Source organism: Stegostoma tigrinum, chromosome 21 (genome assembly GCF_030684315.1).
Source record: "Stegostoma tigrinum isolate sSteTig4 chromosome 21, sSteTig4.hap1, whole genome shotgun sequence".
NCBI classification, from domain to species: domain Eukaryota; kingdom Metazoa; phylum Chordata; class Chondrichthyes; order Orectolobiformes; family Stegostomatidae; genus Stegostoma; species Stegostoma tigrinum.
In genome coordinates, this window is record NC_081374.1 from 16,553,212 (window position 1) to 16,572,867 (window position 19,656).

At 42.7% G+C, this 19,656-nt stretch overlaps 1 protein-coding gene across 1 annotated transcript in view; it reads left to right on the top strand.

Annotated features, from left to right (window-relative positions):
• The window catches only part of LOC125462669 (acidic mammalian chitinase-like), a 67,002-nt gene that overhangs the window by 34,035 nt on the left and 13,311 nt on the right, over window positions 1-19,656 (top strand). Inside the window, exons 6-9 of the mRNA XM_059653259.1 lie at window positions 1,232-1,356; window positions 6,524-6,650; window positions 6,761-6,940; window positions 15,543-15,659. Coding sequence (XP_059509242.1) covers window positions 1,232-1,356; window positions 6,524-6,650; window positions 6,761-6,940; window positions 15,543-15,659 — 549 coding nt within the window. The remainder of the gene's footprint in view (window positions 1-1,231; window positions 1,357-6,523; window positions 6,651-6,760; window positions 6,941-15,542; window positions 15,660-19,656) is intronic.

The following is a 19,656-nucleotide window of genomic DNA, read 5'->3' on the forward strand; positions in this document are numbered from 1 at the left end:
CCTGGCACTGTTCCCAATGTGGCCTCCTCTGCATCAGGGGAACCAAGCAGAGGCTTGGAGGTCACTTTGTGGAGCACCTATGCTCAGTTTGTGTCAAACGACAAGGCCTCCCAGTTGCTGGGCCTCCTCCAGTGCCACAACAATGCCACCCAAAGGCTGGAGGAACAACACCTCTTGGGAACCCTGCAGCTCAATGGTCTCAACATAGACTTCACAAGCTTCAAAATTTCCCCACCCCCAACCTCATCCCAAGACCAACCAGGCTCGTCTCTGCCTCCTTTGCCTGTCTGTTTTTTCTCCCACCTATCCGATCTTCCCACCTCACTGATCAATCTCCACCCCCACTTCCTACCCACTAGCCCACCCCCACCTACTTGACTTGTCCATCTTCCGTCCCACCTACCCACCCCTCCCTCCTCACTGACGAAACTCCATCCTAACCTTTTCTGAAGAAGGGTCTAGACCTGAAACATCAAGCTTTCCTGCTCCTATGATGCTGCTTGGCCTGCTGTGTTCATCCAGCTCTACACATTTGTTATCCCTACCTACACACACCTTTACTGCCTCCTTGACCTGTCTGCCTTCTCTCCACCTATCTGCTCTTCTAGCCACCTTCCATCATCACCTCCCCTCTCTCTCTATTTATTTCAGAACTCCTTTCCCCTTCCCCATTTCTGAAGAAGGCTCCAGACCCGAAATGTCAGCTTTCCTGCTCCTCTGATGCTACTTGGCCTGTTGTGTTCATCCAACTCTACACCTTGTTATCCCATTTTTATATTAACCAGCATCTCACAGAAGTATAATAAGCTGTCTGCATAAGCGGAGATAGTTCTTTTACAGGCATAATTGCTGTCTATCAACAGGAATTGTAACAACAGGAATTATGTTATGAAAAAGTGCTTATCATTAAGGGTGCATGGTGGCTCAGTGGTTAGCACTGCTGCCTCACAGAGCCAGGGACCTGGGTTCAATTCTGGGTTTGACGGTCTGTGTGGAGTTTGCATGTTCTCCCTGTGTCTGTATGGGATTCCTCCAGGTGCTCCACTTCCTCCCACTGTCCGAAGGAATGCAGGCCAGGTGGATTGGACATGCTAAGTTGCCTGTATTGTTCAGGGATGTGGAAATTAAGTGGGTTATAGGGGGATGGGTTACTGTGGGCCTGTTGGGCCAAAGGGCCTGTTTCCACACTCTAGGGATTCTATCGATCTATCTATCTTCTATCCGCTTGTAGGACTTGAAGGAAGCCTTTGAACAGGAGGCGAAGGAGACTGGGAAGGAAAGACTCCTGCTAACAGCTCCGGTGGCTGCTAAAGAACAGATCATCAGTTCTGCATATGAGATACCTGAGATTTCAAAGTGAGTACAAATTAAAGAAAGAGTGAAATGTGTAACCTATGGAAAAATGTGGCATTCTGGATCATGAACATTATTATAAGCCAACAGACTGAAGAATTTTTCATTGAAATTGTGAATAAAAACTAAAGATTTCAACATCAGCCCTTTTGCTTCGGAGCTTGTTCCGAAATCATGGCACAAATAGACATTTTGAGTTGTTTTCTTCACCTTCCAATGCTCATCTGTGAACACTATTAAGCAATCAAGGGTTCAAGCAAGAGTCCTGTTTATTACAGTTGGTTCCAACAGCAGCACCAGTGAAATATGGTTGATGTTTAAAACAAAATGGCTTTTCTTTCTAGGGGCTACGTTTTGGTTTTCATTGACTTTTTCCATCTCACTCACACATTCATTAGGTAATAGATCTTTCTGTTAGGACTACCACCTTTGTTATGCTCATACAGGGGACATTTTTGACTTGGAAGCAAACTTCCCAAGAATTATTTAACTTGAAATCACTTCTATACACAAATTCACCCTAAACATTTTTTCCATGCACAGAAGGGCTTCAGATGTTAAGGGCACAGGTTAACCATTGTATGAAACACAAACAGGAAAGACATGGTGGCATGGTGGTTCAGTGGTTAGCACTGCTGCTGCACAGTGTCAGGGACATAGATTTGATTCCATCCTCTGGCGACTGTCTGTCTGCAGTTTGCACATTCTCCCCTTGTGTACATGAGCTTCCCATTCATTCCTACGCTCTGTTTTCTATCTGTCAACTAATTCTCAATCCACACCAAAATATTATCCCCAAACCTCACTCCCCAAGCCTTAACCCTAGATTTATCCCTGGCATTGCTCTCATATACTGTTGCTTTGACTGCTGTCGTTCACCCTATTCCTGAAATCACAGGCCGGTCTGTCCTGCTTTTGCTGCTGATTACTATTAATAAAATTATTAGGTTCACAATGAACCGAATAATAATTGTATTAAAACCTAACTACGAAAGCCAAATGACATCTCAGACTTATTTGTACTGTCTGCCTTATGCTCTCACTTGGACCATAACACCACAAGGTATAGGAGCAGAAGCAGACCATTCAGCCCTTTGAATGTGCTCTACCATACGATGTGATCGTGGCTGATCTGATAATCCTCAACTGCACTTTCCTGCCTTTGTCTGATAATCCTTGATTCGCTCACTAATTTATAAATCTGTTGATCCTTGACCTTGACCTTACTTAACAACCCAGCCTCACAGCCCTCTGCAGTAAAGCATTTCACAGATTGCCTGCTCTATGAAAGAATAAATTCCTCCTCACCGGTCTTAAATAGTTGAGCCCTCATTCTGGGATTATGGCCTCTGGTCTGACATTCTCTCAGAAGGGAGAGAATGAACATAGAACATAGAACATAAGAGTGCAGTACAGGCCCTTTAGCCCTCGAAGTTGCGCCGACCTGTGAAACCAATTTGAAGCCCATCTGACCTACACTAATGACTTGTTAAATCCCTTCAGAATCATGTGTTTCAATTTGGTTGCCTCTAATTCTTCTAAATTGAAACCCAACCTGTCCTCATAAGACAGTCCCTCCATACCTGGTATCAAGCCAAGTGAGCTTTCCTTGGTAGACTTCCAATGCAAGTCTTTTGTTTTAGAGATTACTACCGTATTTCAAATGTGCTTGACAGGTTGACTAGTTGACAGCTCACTCTCCAGCTGACTGAATATACAGAGTGTGCAATTGGGACATTTTCTGCGAGAATTTCAGATCAATAAGGTGATTTAGCTTTCTAAAGGATACAGTGCCTTTCTGAAATCTGTACAATAAAATGATCAGAAATAACTAGGAAATGCTGCAAACAAGAATCAGTATTACAGCTGCACGTCGCTATTACTTGAGTAATGTGCATTCTGTTGAAGCTCTCCTTCCAGTGACAAAGAGACAAGGATGAGGAGAAGGAGAAGAAGAAAGGCCAGCTGGTGAAGGTCATATACGCTCCATAAGTACATTACGTTCTGTAAACTGCTACTGACAAAAATATCTGCAGAGGCATAGCAATAGGTAATAGCAGCAAAATGAAATAAAGATCTGGTGAAGCAATGCGTCACTCAGCCTAGCGAGCTGGCTCTTGATGTATGGTGATACTAATAGTAGGAGTTCAATTTCTGTACCAGCTGTGATATGAAGATCCTACCTTCTCTACCTCTCCCCTTGCCTGTGGTGACCTTTGGGTTAAATTCACCATCAGTTGTGTTTCTCTCTATGAAGACAGAAGTCTGTGGTCTCTTTATATCTCAGTGTCAGACCTCCAGTGCTTGAGAAATGTCCATTTTGTTACATTTGTCTGTTCAATGTAATCATAGGACAAGAATCTAGTTAGTCTATTTAAAGGTAAAATTACTGATAATTATTAATCCATCTGTTCAGAGATACATACTTCTGGAGCAGGTGGGACTTAAACTCTATTCTCAACTCAGAGGTAGGGGACTACCACTGCACCACAAGAGTTCCAAAGATGTGATTATATTTGTACTGTTATGACAATATGACTAATCATACAGAGTATGATGGAGACATTGCTTACTCAAATATCCCATGTCATGATTTAGCTTTCTTAAATGTATTATGCTTGTCCAAGGTCAGTGCAACATTACAACAGGGAACAACACTCAGCCTTACAGACCATTATTGTTTAAAATCTGATCAGCTTACTTAAACATCCATTACTGCATTTTCTCTCAATACCAATGAGCTGATACACTTTTTGGAATACTATCAAAATCACCTGTCCTGAAAGTAGCCAAACACTCAGTAACATACAAAGGGATATCCATTGGCTGGGACTCCAATGGAGAATTATCTGAATATTAAAATTCATCACTTGCAATCTATAACCCACAATGAAATCTTCAAATGTGTCTGATAATGAGACTTCCTGACTTTTGATATCACAAGAATGAAAACATAAATCTCAAATTTCTTGATAGATTAGCCATGGGAAATGCAGGGTTACAGGAATGGGTCAGGATGAGAAGCTGTTTAGACAGTCAGGGTAGATTCAAAGGGACAAATTTGAAATCTTGGAAACAGGAGGATTGGACTCCACCCTTCTATTCCCATCTAATCCTTATCAAAGGATAAAAGGGGAACCCTGACAATGGGCAGCTGAAACTCATGATAGAAATGGATCGTGCTGATAGAGAGTCAACAACCAGGTTTTCATACATCAAAACCATTTCCAGTGAGCAGTCACTATGGAAGCTTTCGTCCTTTGTAGAAAAGGAAACAAATAGAAATATGGAGAAATACGTGGGAATGTGCAATAACATCAAAAATGAATATTCTATCTCTTATTTACAATATATATTAATAACTTGGGTGAGGAAAGGGAATATACTGTCACTAGGTTTGTGGACGCCACAAAAATATGGAGCAGGAAAAGCGATAAGGATGAAAAATAAAGCACAGAGAGGGGTATAGATAGGTTAAATGAATGGTCAAAAGCTTTGCAGATGGCATATAATGTGGGGAAATGTGATGTTATACACGTTTGCAGGAGAAATACAGGAGCTAAATATTATTTAAATGGAGAATGACTGCAGACAGAGGAGTTTGGGAGTAGTCATCTAGAAATCACATAAAGGTAGCATTCAAGTTCAGGTAATAAAGGGAAAAGGAATGTTGACCTTCCATTCTAAGGAAAAGGGTGGGGGTGGGAGTAGCATAGTGGCTCAGTGTTTCGCGCTGCTTCCTCACAGCATCAGGGACCCAGATTTGGTTCCACCCTTGGGCGACTGTCTGTACGGAGTTTGCACTTTCTCTGTGTCTGTGTGGGTTCCCTTCGGGCGCTCTGGTTTCCTCCTACAGGCCAAAGGTGTGCAGGTAAGGTGGATTGACCGTGCTAAATTGCCCCATAGTGTCCAGGGATGTGCAGGCTAGGTGTATTAGCCATGAGAAATGCAGTGTTACAGGAATGGGTCTGGATGAGAAGCTGTTTAGAGGGTCAGGGTAGATTCAAAGGGGCAAATGGTCTGCTTCTACACTGTAGGGTTTCTATGAACTGTCTATTCTATGATCTATAAAAATAGGTAAGTTTTGCTAAAACTACACAAAACAATAGTCAGACCACAGCTGGAATATTATGAACAGTTTTGGGCCCATTAGATAATATATGTTACTTGGGAACCAGCAGGAGGCTTCCATGCTCATGTCTGGCCTAATGTCGTAAAAAGCTTTTGCAGTCCATAGTCAATGTTGAGGACTCACAGGGAAAATCCACCCCAAATATGTGCCACTGGGAAGCCACCCTTGCTAGGTCTATCCTCCTGGTGGAAAAGAACGTCATCATCTGTGGTTGTATCTGAAATGTTTTCTGTAAGGTATGATTCCATAACGATGGCCATGTTAAACCATGGCCTGACTAGTCTACATGATAACTCTTTCAAAATTTGGCAGTAAGCCCCAGGATGTTAGTTTGTAGGACTTTGTCAGATTGCCAGAATTTGTGCTTGTTATTGTTTGTAGAGCCTTCATCGATGCCAGGTGGTCAATCAAGTTTCATTCCCTTTTTGAGACTTTCTCTAGCTGTTGATTCAACTGAGTAGCTTGCTAAGCCATTTTGGAGAGTTGTTCAAAGCCAACCATATTTCTGTGGATGTGGAGTCACATGAAGCCTAAACCAGATAAGAATAGAAGGTTCCTTTCACTAACAACTATTACCGAACCAGGTGGCTCACTATAACAGAGATAATGGAACTGCAGTTGCTGAAGAATCCGAGATAACAAAGTGTGGAGCTGGATGAACACGGCAGGTTAAGCAATATCTTAGAAGCACAAAAGCTGATGTTTCGGGCCTAGACCCTTCATCAGAAAAATAGGGTGTAGGCACAAAACGCCAGCTTTTGTGCTCCTAAGATGCTGCTTGGCCTGCTGTGTTCATCCAGCTCCATGCCTGGCTCTCTATAACAATAGTTTTGTGGTCATCATTAGACTTCTAATTCCAGATATTTATCAAATTCAAATTCCACCAGTTTTCATGGTGGGATTCAAACTTGTGCCCATGAAACATTACCTTAGTCTCTGGATTACTAATCCAGAAATAAAGATACTGAGCTATTGCTTCCCACATGAGTAATGATTATAGGAAACTGCTAAATTGAATTTTTATTTTGTTTTGAACAGATATCTGGACTTAATCTCTGTGATGACGTATGATTTTCATGGGGTGCAGGATCAGTTCACTGCACACCATAGCCCCCTGCATCCTGGCTCTGCTGACAATAAGTCCAATAGTATTGTAAGTATTCGTGCAAAGTAGTATCTATATTTTAATATTTTAATTATCACAAATATCTAGTAAGAACATTTTTGTTGGCTTGTAGAACCTCAAAGATATCAAACTGAATTATTTTACAGGAGTACGCTTTAAAATACTGGAGAGATAAGGGTGCACCAGCAGAAAAACTCCTTGTTGGATTTCCAGCTTTTGGAAATACCTACAAACTTAGTACTTCCAAAAAAGATCTTTCTGTTCCTGTTTCTGGTGGTGGTTCCCCTGGTCCATACAGTGCCTTAAGTGGATTTTTGGCATACCATGAGGTAATCATGCTGAAACTGTTTGTGGTGTTATTGTCCCAACTGTTTTGGTCATGGACAAGTCCGTGCTCGGAATGGTCAGTAATGTTTCTTTTTACTTTCCTGATTAACTTGGATGTTAGTCACTGAGACATATTCACATGAAGCTGTGCATTTTCTTCAATAACAGGAGTATTTTTTTTCCACAGGAGAAAAAAGCAAGCTACTTAAATGCAAAAGAATTTTATAATAAATTATCTTAAGACACACTGAAAAATAAACTCTCAAGGTATTTCTTGACATTATCTTTTACAGAGAATCTCAAGTCCAGAGAAAATTTACTACTGGGTAAATGAATAAGTTAGTGCTTAGAATTTTGTTTCCCAGACAACTGCAAAAGATTTTTTTTTGGACAGAACCAAATCAATGGAATGATAACTGAAAGGTAATGAGAATTACACCCAGCCCAGAAGGGTCAGACAAGACCTCTGCAGTAATGGGAGGACAGTCGGTCAATACTGAAAACAAATGCTCAAAATGCAAATTTGTACCAGACCGTTAAGTTGAATAGTAATTGAAATATGTGAATACAATCATCAAGTAGTTTATATGATCCTTGAATAAATAGCTCCATGCTTCAATAATGTGGTAAGGAATTAGGAGAGTTGACTGGAATATTTCACAGAAAGTTTAGATGAAGATCTATTTTAAGCCACAGAGATATACTGCATGGTAACTTCTGTCCAGCTCATCCATGCCGTCCAGATATCCTAAATAAATCTAGTCCCATTTGCCAGCATTTGGCCGATATCCTTCTAAATCCTTCCTATTCATGTGCACATCCAGATGCCTTTTAAATGTTGTAATTGTACCAGCCTCCATTATTATTCTGGCAGCACATTCCATACACGCGCTACCGTCTGTGTGACAATGTTGCCCCTTAGGCCCCTTTTCAAATCTTTCCCCTCTCACCTTAAACTTATGCCCACTAGTTTTGAACTCCCCCACACTGGGGGAAAAGGCCTTGTCTATTTACCCTATCCATGCCCTTCACCCCTCAGCCTCTGATGCTCCAGGGAAAATATCCCCAGTCTACTTAGCCTCTCCCTATAGCTCAAACCCTCCAACTCTGGCAACGTCCTCAAATCTTTTCTGAACCTTTCACGTTTCACAACATCCTTCCTATAGCTGGGAGACCAGAACTGAATGCAGTATTCCACTAATGGTCTAACCAATGCCCTTTGCAGCTGCAACATGACCTCCCAACTCCGATATTGAATGCACTGACAAATAAAGGAAAGCATACCAAACACCTTCTTCACTATCCTGTCTAGCTGCGACTCCATTTCAAGGAACTATGAGCCTGCACTCCAAAGTCTCTTTATTCAGCAACATTCCCCAGGGCCTTACCATTAAATGTATAAGTCCTGCCTTGATTTGCCTTTTCAAAATTGCAGGATCCCAAATTTATCTAAATTGAACCTCATCTGCCGCCCCTCGGCCAATTGGCCCATCTGATTAAGATCCCATTGTATCCCAAGGTAACCTTCTTCGCTGTCCACTATGTTTCCAATTTTGATGTCATCTGCAAACTTACTAACCATACCTCCTATGTTCACATCCAAATAATCTATATAAATGACAAAAAGCTGTGGGACAACTACTAATACTTGTCGCACACCACTGGTTACAGGCCTCCGGCCTAAAAAGCAACCCTCCACCATTATCCCCATCTCTACCTTCGAGCCAGTTCTGCATCCAAATAGCTAGTTCTCTCTCTATTCCATGTGATCTAACCCTGCTAACCAGCCTACCATAAGGAACCCTGCCAAACACCTAACTGAAGTCCATATAGATCACATCCACTACTATGCCCTCGTCAATCACCTTTGTTACTACCACTTCAAAAAACTCGATCAGGCTCATGTTTACACTACTTCCTATGTATGAAGCCATGTGACTATTACTAATCAGTCCTTGCTTTTCCATTTACATGTTTGTCCTGTCCCTCGAGATTCCCTCCAACAATTTGCCCACCCCTGATGTTATGCTCACTGGTCCATAGTCCCCTGGCTTTTCCTTACCACCTTTCTTAAATAGCTGCACCACATGAGCAAACCTCCAGGCTTCCGGTACCTCAACCATGGCTACTGATGACACAAATATCTTAGCCAGGGGCCCAGCAATCACTTCTCTAGCTTCCCACAGCATTCTAGGATACACCTTATTCAGCCCCGGGGATTTATCTGCCTAATGAGTTTTGAGATGTCCAGTGCTGCCTCCTCTGTAATACGGACATTTTTCAAGATGTTGCAGTTTATTTCCCCACCTTCTCTTTCATATCCTTCTCCACAGTAAACTCTAATGCAACATATTTGTTTAGTATCTCCCCTATCTCCTGTGGATCCATGTATAGTTGGCCTTGCTGATTTTTAAGGGTCCCTATTCTCTCCTTTGTTACCTTTTTGTGCTTAATGTACTCATAGAATCCCTTTTGGGTCCTTCTGACCCTATTTGCCAAAGCTATCACATGTCTTCTTTTGCCCTCCTGATTTCCCTCTTAAGTATACACCTACTACCTTTATACTCATCTAGGAATTCACTTGATCCCTGCTGCCTATACCTGACATAGGCTTCCTTCTTACTCTTGACCAAAACCTTAATTGCTGTAATTTACCAGCATGCCCTACACCTACCAGCCTTCCCCTTCACCCTAACAGGAACAAACCGTCTCTGGATTGTCATTATTTAATTGTATTAAAGACTTCCTATTTTCCAGCAGTCCCTTTACCTGCAAACATCTGCACCCCTGCCCCCCCATCAACCTTTGGAGGTTTTTGCCTTATACAGTCAAAATCGGTCTTTCTCCAATTTAGAATTTTAACTTTTAGACCCAAGCTATCCTTTTTCATTACTATTTTAAAACTAGTAGAACTATGATCACAAGCCCCAAAGTGCCCCCCAACTGACACCTCTTACCTGCCCTGCCTTATTTACCAAGAGTAGGTCAGGTTTTACACCTGCTTTCGTTGGTAAATCCATATACTCTAGGGGAAAATTTTCTTGTACACACTGAACAAATTCCTCTCCAACCAAGCCCTTAACACTATGGAAGTTCCAAACTATGCCTGGAAAGTTAAAATCTCCTCCCATAAACCACCCTATTACAGATAACTGTGATCTTTTAAAAAAAAATTGTTTTTCACTGTCCTGCTATTTGTAGGTCAATAGTACAATCCCAATAAAGTGACCATCCTTCCTTATTTCTCAGATCCACCCAATTAATGTCCCTGGACGTATACCCAGGAATATCCTCAAGTACAGCTCTAATGTTCTCCCACATCAAAAATACCGCTCCCTTCCTCTTTTGTCCCCCGCTCCCCTTTCTATCCTTCTTATAGCACCTATACTCTGAAAAGGTAAGCTGCCAATCCTGTTCATCCTTGCATCATGTCTCTATAATTGCTTTGCTATCCCAGTCCCATGTTCCTAACCATGCTCTGAGGTCATCTGCCTTACCGGTTAGGGAACTTGTATTGAAACAAATGCAGTTCAATTTATCAGCCCTACCTCATTGTCTACTTTGTTCCTGCCTGTTTGACTTACTCCTTTTCCCAACTATACCAGTCTCAGACTGATCTTTCCTCACCATCTCCATAGGTCTCACCACCAACTTGCGTAACCACCTCCCCACCCCCATGCCCCCAACTAGTTTAAATCCTTCTGAGCAGCTCTAACAAATCTCCCGCCAGTATATTAGTCCCTTCCAGTTAAGGTGAAATTCAGTACTTCTTATACAGATCACTACAACACCAGAAGACATTTGAAGGATCCAAAATTGTAAAATTGTTTACCCCAGCACCAGTTCTCAGCCACACACTCATCTGCTCTATCCTTCTTTTACAACCTTTACCAGCTCATGGCACCAGGACTCATCCATATATCCCTACCCACGAGGACCTACTTTTTACTTCCTATATTCCGATTTTAACTTCCTATATTCTCTCCTTAGGAAGAGAAAGGGATGAGATTTTATGTCATTACTTCCAGTGTGCACAGCAACCTCTTGCTGGTCCCTCTCCCCTTTGAGAATATTCTGCACCTTCTCTGAGATATCTTTGATCCTGGCTCCAGGGAAGCCACACACCATTCTGACGTCTCATTGTTAGCCTGCAAAAAGTCTGTCTGTGTCTCTGACGACAGAGTCCACGATCACCATTTAACACTTGGAACCTGGCAATAACCCTTGATATGTTCAAGCCTATATCGGTACCAGAAACCTGGCTGACAGTGCTACATTCCCCTGAGAGTCCATCACCCCCTACATTTGCCAAAACAGTATACTTGTTTGAGATGGGGTTAGCTACAAGGGACTCGTACACAATCTGCCACCCTGTCCTTCTTTGCTCCAGGTAAACCACCTCCTTGACCACATCTTCAATTTATCTCCCTGCCTACAACTGCCATCTATCAGACCCCCAGCTCCTGTAAATCCCACATTGCCTCTAACTGCCGCTCCAACTGATCCGGTAGGATTTGCAACCAAACACACTTCCTGCAGACATAATCATCAGTAAACGGAAACTCTCCTTAATCTGCCACATCCAATAGGAAGAGCAAATCACTCCAATAAACCCAATCTTTGCACCTTAACAATCCACAGGCCCAGAAAATAGCACAGTCTTTCTGCTATCATTAGCTTTCTTACAAGGTATTCCAGAATAGAGCAAACCTTTGTGAATCTTTACAATAAATCTGAACAAAATGTTATCGTCAGCAATATATCCAGGCCAATCTCTGTAAAAGGGTATATAGTAAGAGGCTTTGGAGGGCCTCAGTCCAGTCGGTTTGAGAAATCCTGAAAATGAGAGACTCCAAGATGAAAAGGAAAAGTAGAAGAATAAAGAATATCCTGGGCTAGTTTTGAAGAAACCTGCCTTAGTCAGATCCAAGCCCTTCAAGTCTCCTAGAAGAAGGTGTAAATTGCCCCGAGAGACAAGCCATCTCCATGTAAAATATTAAAAATGGAACTCAAACTACCTGCAACGGTAGCAGTGGTGGAGACACCAATTTAGATCAAATTGGTGTAATTACTTTAAATTCTATGGGGAGAAATCACAAGAAGATTTCTACAAAGGAGGCAGAGAAGAATTGCCTTGGTGAGACTCAGTCTGAAAGCTGCTAGTAAGATAAGCAGTTTCTACTCCAATTCCAGCTGTTTGAAACCTGAAAGGCCCCCTGAGACCAGTGGTGAGAATTGTGCAGGAAAAAATGCCAGAGATATCAAACAGCATTGAGCTTCTATGCCACAGAGTAGGAACACCATTTTAGTATGCCCCTGTGTGCAGTTGATCTGCTGAGACAGTGGGTTAAAGAATCTTATAAAGGCATTTGCAAAAGAATTCGGTCCTAAATCGAACATTGTAATCAAACCTGCATCATTTGAATCACAAATCCCAAAAGCTAGCGAGTCATTTGAATAGTCCTTTATAGATCTGCTTAGGTTAACCATTTTTTGTGAATATGCTGGAAGACTAACTCAGTAATATAAGGGAGTTAGGAAAAACTGCAGATATTGGAGTCAGAGACAACACTGTGGAGCTGGAGTTACACAGTAGGTCAGGCAGCATCAGAGGAGCAGGAAAGTTGATGTTTTGGGTCAGAACCCTTCTTCAGAAATGCAGAGGGGGAAAGAGCTGGGAAATAAATTGAGAGGAGGGGTTGGGGTGGGAAAAAGTAGGTGGGACATTGATAGGTGAATGCAGGTAGGGAATAGTGGGGATTGGTCAGTGAGATGGGTGGGGCAGATAGGTGGAAGAGAAGATGGACAAGTTGTGTTTGGGGTCAAGGAGCCGGGAGGGTGGACGGGTGGGGCTGGGGAAAGGTAGGTGTGGTAGTGATAGGTAGATGCAGGTATGGGGTGGTGGAGATTGGTCAGCAAGCAAGGTAGGGCTGATAGGTGGGGAAGATGATGGACAGGTTGTGTCAGATCAAGGAAGCGGGGATGAGAAGGAAGTTTGAATGTGGCTGGAGAGCCTACAACCCGATAGCCTTAACGTAGAATTCACCAGTTTTAAAATCTTCCTAACCCCCAGCCTCATCCCATGTCCAAACATCCCTCTCATCACCACCTTTTTGGCCTGGCATGACCTGTCCACTTTCTTCCCCACCCATCTGCTCTACCCCTCCCACTGACCAATCTCCAATGAATAGCTATCAAATGTTTTGCACATTTGTTTCAAAGAGCAGAGCCCTGTCTATTACTATATGTCTTACAGTACAAGCAATTGCATTACACTGCATGCCCAATTGATGGACCTAAATTGGTCATCACTATAATTCTTTGCACATTCAGGATTAAATAGCATATGATTTCCAATTACAAAATCACATTGATGTTAGCTGTTGTGTTCTGAATATCACATGTATGGTCTGCTTAAGTATTGTCAGTACACAGAACAGAATAGTGGACAAAAATGCATCTTTCCCTGATGTACCCAATGGTGTTTATGCTCGGTTCGAACAGAAGGTTGGTGAAATAGTATCACTTGTCCCAAAAGTATCAGTCACCAGATCAGCTTTCATGACAGGAACCCAGAGCGTCCCCCAGTTGTGCACTCTAGTCCCGTGTGAACCTGCTGACGAAGTATTTGCTGACATCTTTAGTCTCTCCTTGCTACTATCTAAAGTCTCCAGCTGCGTCAGGATGATCACCATCATCCCAGTACCTAAAGAAACACATGCAATGTTCTTCAATGATTACTGCTCTATATCTCTAACCTCCCTTGTTATGAAGTACTTAGAGAGGTTAATCATGGCTCATATTAACTCTAACTACCCAGCCTTCCTCATTCCCTTGCAATTTACCCATGGTTGCAACAGGACAATGACAGATACCATTTCTCTTGCCCTACACTCATCCCTGGAACATCTGAATAAAAGGATACCTATAAAAAAAAACAAAATAACTGCGGATGTTGTAAATCAGGAACAAAAACAAAGTTGTTGGAAAAGCTCAGCAGGTCTGGCAGCATCTGTGGAGGAGAAAACAGAATTAACATTTTGGATCTGGTGACTCTTCCTCAGAACTGATGGCGGCTGGGAAAACGTCAGTTTATATGCAGAAAATAGGGAGGTGGGTGGGGTAGGGAGTAAATGATAAGATAGAGCCCAAAGAGAGAGAAAGACTGTTGGACAAAGGAGTTGCTAACAATCAGACTCGGAAGGTGAATAGTTGTTAATGGGGACTGTTAGTGACTAACAAAAGTGGGTGTGTCGTAGCAGACTATGTGGTAACAAGGCCTGATGTGTGGGGTGGGCGTCTGGGAATGGGAGAGTTTAGGCCCTAAAATTATTGAGTCCAGAGGGCTGTAGGTCCCCAGGCGGAAACTGAGGTGTTGTTCCTCCAGCTTGTGTTGGGATTCACTGGAACACTGTAGCAAGCCGGAGACAAAGGTGGTGGCCAGGGAGTAGGGTGGAGTACTTGGCATCATGCTGACACTGAAATCCATCAATCATGTTGCTTATTTGTGTGATAGGCACAACATCTTTTTGGCTTGAAGACAGTATCCTGTTAAAGACAAACACCATTCAATTTGCTATGTAATAGCGGCGTGAAGCAGCAACTGTAAAGCTAGCTGTTTTGCTGACAATTTAGACTTAGAATGGCACACTTGCATGTACTTGGAAGCTGCATACATTACTGAACAAACACATAGAAAGAACATGTGATGCACTGAAAAGGCAAACCATTATGAGGAGCAGGGTTTTGATTTTGCCATCTGCTAATGGGCACCACCAAATGTGGTTCATTCAAAGGTTCAGACACTCATAAAGTCTGCAAACTTTGCCTTTTGAAAAAGATTTGAAAGAGATATTCATGAAAAATTCACTAGGATGATTCCCAGGATGGATGGATTGTCTTATGGTTGCAACTCCATTCCCTGGAGTTTGGAAGAATGAGAGGTGACCTCTTTGAAGCGTATAGGATTCTTAAGGTGCTTGACAAGTGAATCCTGAGAGAATATTTCCCTCATGGGACAGTGTGGGGCCAGAGGGCACAGTCCCAGAATTAAGAGGAACCAATTTAAGATTGAGGTGAGGAGGGATTTCTCTCAGAGGATTGAGAGTATTGGGAACTCTTTGCCACAGAGTCCCTTGTGTATACTTAAAGCTGAGATGGCTTCTTGATCAGTCGGGGAATCAAGGGTTACAGGGAAAAGGCAGAAAAGTGGACAAGAGGAACGTTGGATCAGCCATCATTTTGTTGAATGGCAGAACAGGTTTGAAGGGCTGAATGGCATACTCCTATTCATATTCTTATTGTCTTCTTTTATGATAGATCCCCCAACATTTTGTGATTAATCCTCACTATTAGCATTAAAAGGATAATATTGCATATATTTAATACTCTCTCCCTTTACTTTTCTTTTTTAGCAATGTATGTTTTAGGGAGGATTCTTGCTTCTGTAATGAAATATTAATGTTCTACTTATTCTCCAATCAAATATATTGAATTCATTAGTAATATAAGTTGACTAATTGCGTGTAAGTGGGATTGAACCTGTGGGAAAATAGGATACATTTGCCTGACATTCTAACAATACTCATTGGTTTTGATTGACAGATCTGTGCATTTTTGAAAGATGCATCCCTTCAATTTATTAATGATCAGATGGTGCCTTATGCTTTCAAGGGTAATGAATGGCTTGGATATGATGATCAGAAGAGCTTCAAGACCAAAGTAGGAGTTTTGTATTTATTACCATAATTTCACACGTACCATCATTAATTAATAGATAAATCTTAATGGAATTTTGCTCTCTTATCATCTTTAGATGCTATGCATACTGTTCACTTCAAATAATGGCACTGATAGTGATTTATCTTTTAGGTATTGCAAAAGAAAAAAATGAGGTCAATATTCCTCAATTGTATGTCTTGTCTGGTGGGAGGACTTGCATAATGATTAGTCCAAATGAGTCCAATTCTGACAGGTCACACTTTGTACAGGATCAAGCTCTGCAGAATGTGACGATAATATTTCTCAGAGTATAGTATTCAATCACAAATCAAACAAGTTTGTGATATTATACAGAAAAAACTCCATAAAGTCAGTATCCATTCACCAAGTCACACATATTTCACATCTGCATAGTACCTAATAGCCACAGGTGAGGTGCCGGAAGATTGGAGGTTGGCTAATGTGGTGCTACTATTTAAGGAAGGTGGAACTATAGACTGGAACTGTGGAACTGGAACTGTGGTAGAATTACAACATTAAAAAGATTCTGAACAGATACACGAATAGTAGGGGTTTAGGACAATATGGGCCAAATGCTGGCAAATGGGTCTAGATTATTTTAGGATATCTGGTCGACATGGACTAAAGGGTTTTTTCCATGGTATGCACCTCGATGACTCTATGACACGACACTGACTCAGTTGGCACAAAGCTGGCTCCTGGAGGCAGCAGAACATCTGATACTCCTGTTTATCATAGAATTCCTACATTGTAGAAGCAGGTCATTCAGCCCATTGGGTCCACACCGTCCCTCTGAAGACCATCGTCTTTGACCGACCCTCTGCACTATCCCTGTAACCCCGCATTTTTCATGTCTAATCCACCTAGCCTGCACATCCCTGGACACTAGGCAAAACAGCATGGCCAATCCACCTAACCTGCAGATCTTTGGACTGTGGGAGGAAATCGGAGCACCCAGAGAAAACCCATGCAGACACGGAGGGGGTGGGTGTGGAATACACCAACTCCACACAGAGTGTCACCCGAGGCTAGAAGTAACCCCGGCCCCTAATGCTGTGAGGCAGCACCGATAACCATTGAGCCACATCATCCTATTTGCAAGGTTCCAGCTTTCATGTGGTCCATGTGCTTGTTTGGAACCACCTCTCCTAACTGAACTTCGTACATCACGGGACCACGCCTCATGTTGACCATGCCTCTTACCCATGGTGAGGAATTCCCTTGGTTCCTACACCAAACTTCATTTCTATCCAGCAGCCAGGGCTCCCTGACTGGACCAAGTTAACAGCTCAATCAGGGAACTCATACTCAATGAGATTGACTTGGCTGATCTCATTCCACCCACTACATCCAAAACCCCTCAAGTCCTGCGATGTAGGCCCATTATTCTTCCTGTAGCTTCTCCTTAGATGTTTTCATACTATGTGTGGGTTCTCTGACTCTGCCTCAGGTTCTGGCGGCACGTACTGGAACATAGACCAACTCCTGTGCCCAGAGCATCTCGGCTGAAACTTATCATCATCTTCTGTAGTAAAGATGTCAAGGCTGCGATTTCTACTGTGTTCATCTCATTCCTGGAGATTTCTTTGACACTAGGTGGAAGGGGAGAACCCATGAGTTCTGACAGACTTGCCTGATGTTCTGAGGGGCTGGGTAAGCTTTGTTCCTGTCCTGCTTACAAGGTTGCAGCTTTCGTGTGGTCCATGTGCCTGTTTGGGGGTGTCTCTCCTACCCGAACTTTATACATCGCTGAACCTGACCTCATGTCGGCCATCTCTCTCACCTTTGCAGAGCCATTCCCGTGGTTCCTACAACAAAGATTGTCCCCTGAATTTAACTGCTTCCCTCTCTTAGAGGACGCGTGTGTCCGGCATCGGCATTCCTTCCCCCCACCCCAGATTAGATTTAATGTGGTGCAAAGTCTTCTCCCCGTTAGCAACTCTGCTGGAATTGCCCCTGGAATTGCTGGGAATGGTTCTATAATTACCTGTCTATAATTAAACAGGAACTGGGACAGTTTGGAATAAAGTGAAGCTCTAAGCTATTTCTTTAAGTCTGCCTTCAAAGTTTGGACAGCTCTTTCCACCAGACGATTGAATGCCAGATAGTATGGAGCTGTCCTTGTATGCCAAATGTCATTCGACTTTAGGAAATGTTCAAGTTCCCTGCTGGGAACTGCTGACCTGTTTTCTGTAACCAGCATTTCTGGGAGTCTGTGAATTGTAAAAGATGCCCGCAACTTTTTGATCGTCGTCCCCGTGTTTGACAAATGAACTTCAGGCACTTTGAGTAGGCATCCACAAGGACTAAGAATATAGATCCCATGAACGGGCTGACAGTTAATGTGTAACCAAGTCTAGGGTTTATTCATGAAGGCGGAGAAGCTACTGGCAGTTATTTCTGTCCTTGTTGGCCCTTCTGGACACTACCCCACCAAAGCGGCTATGTCAGCTTCCAATCTGGGCCATCAGATATAATTTCCTGCCAACATCTTCACTTTGGACAGACCTGGATGACACTAATGGAGATCAGCCAGTATCCAGTGGTGACCTTTGCTTGGGGCAATCACTCTTGGTCCCTATAGTAATCTTTATTTTGCCAGGTCCAGAAAGGTTTCAATTCTGGTTGTGATAGTCCTTTTGTTTCTCCCTTTACCGGGTTTTAGTTCTACCAGGATGAGATTGGTTTGTGTCCACAGCCTAATATCGTCAGCGGTGACAAAAGGGAGCCCTGGAAGTTTAAAACCAGAATGGGATCTTCGAGGGGAGGCATCACCGATGGTATATCTGCCAGTGGGAGGTGGCTCAATGCATTGACATTTGTCACTTGGCTTCCCAGACGGTTGCCAATTTTTAAGTATATGCACTTGGAATAAGAATGCACTGCTGAATTCAACCCAAAGCTATGGATGGCAAGGCCCTGTACTCTTTAATTACCCCTAGCAGATGTTTGGGGTCCACTACTATTACAAATTTACATCCACAAATGCATTGGTAGAACTTTCTCATACCAAAGTTGACTGCCAGCCTTTCTTCTCTATCTGGCTGTATCTTCATATGCTCCACATGGCAGTCTTGCAAGTTGGTACAAACCCTTCTGGGCTTTAATTGTGGCATACTTCTGGGACTCCACATCTAATCGCAATTACAGGTATGCATGGCCCATGTCCAACTTCGTGAAGAACAGCGCCTCTACCAGCTTTGTGTAGAAAACCTCTATCCAAGGGATTTATCCAGCTGTGAGAAGTGATTTGCTGTTTGCTTAAAATCCCCGCAAAGACGAACAGACCCATTGGGCTTTACAACTGGTATGACTGGTACTGCCCATTCCGCAAGCTATACCAATTTGGTGACTACTTTGCTTTAATGCCTCCTGCTTTCTGCCTCCAGCATACAAGCAAATGGCACTTGGCGGGCCTTGCAGAATCATGGAATTGCTTCCTGGTCAACTTTTAAGGTGGCCCTAGCTCATTTGATAGTCCCTAAGCCTCCCTGATAAACATGCAGGTATTTAATTAAGACTCACTCAGGCAGCCATCATCAAATTGGAAAATGTTGGCTCAGTCAAGGTGAATCTTTCTCAACCAATTTTTCCCCATCAAGATTGGGCCTGAGTTTTTTACTACAATCGGTGGGAACTGAACCTGCAGCTTTTCATAAGGGACTGAAACCAAAGTTGTCCCCTGAATGTGTAAGGATTCCCTGGTACAGGTTCTTGGTCTAGCCGAGGTCTTAAGCAACATAAGTGTTAAAGTGGAGAGGAGGTTTTGTTAAAGACTCGTTCTGCAATCACTGATAGAGTTGAGCTGGTATAGACCTGCATTAAAACCAGGTGAACGTTTAATCAGACACTTATTTTGGTTCTGATTTGGATGTTACTGAGCAATTTAACAGTTCCAAACCACATGTAGGTGGACTTTCCAGGGTGTGAACTCGCATGGATACCGTCCTACGTGTTCTCTCACTCAGGTCAGACT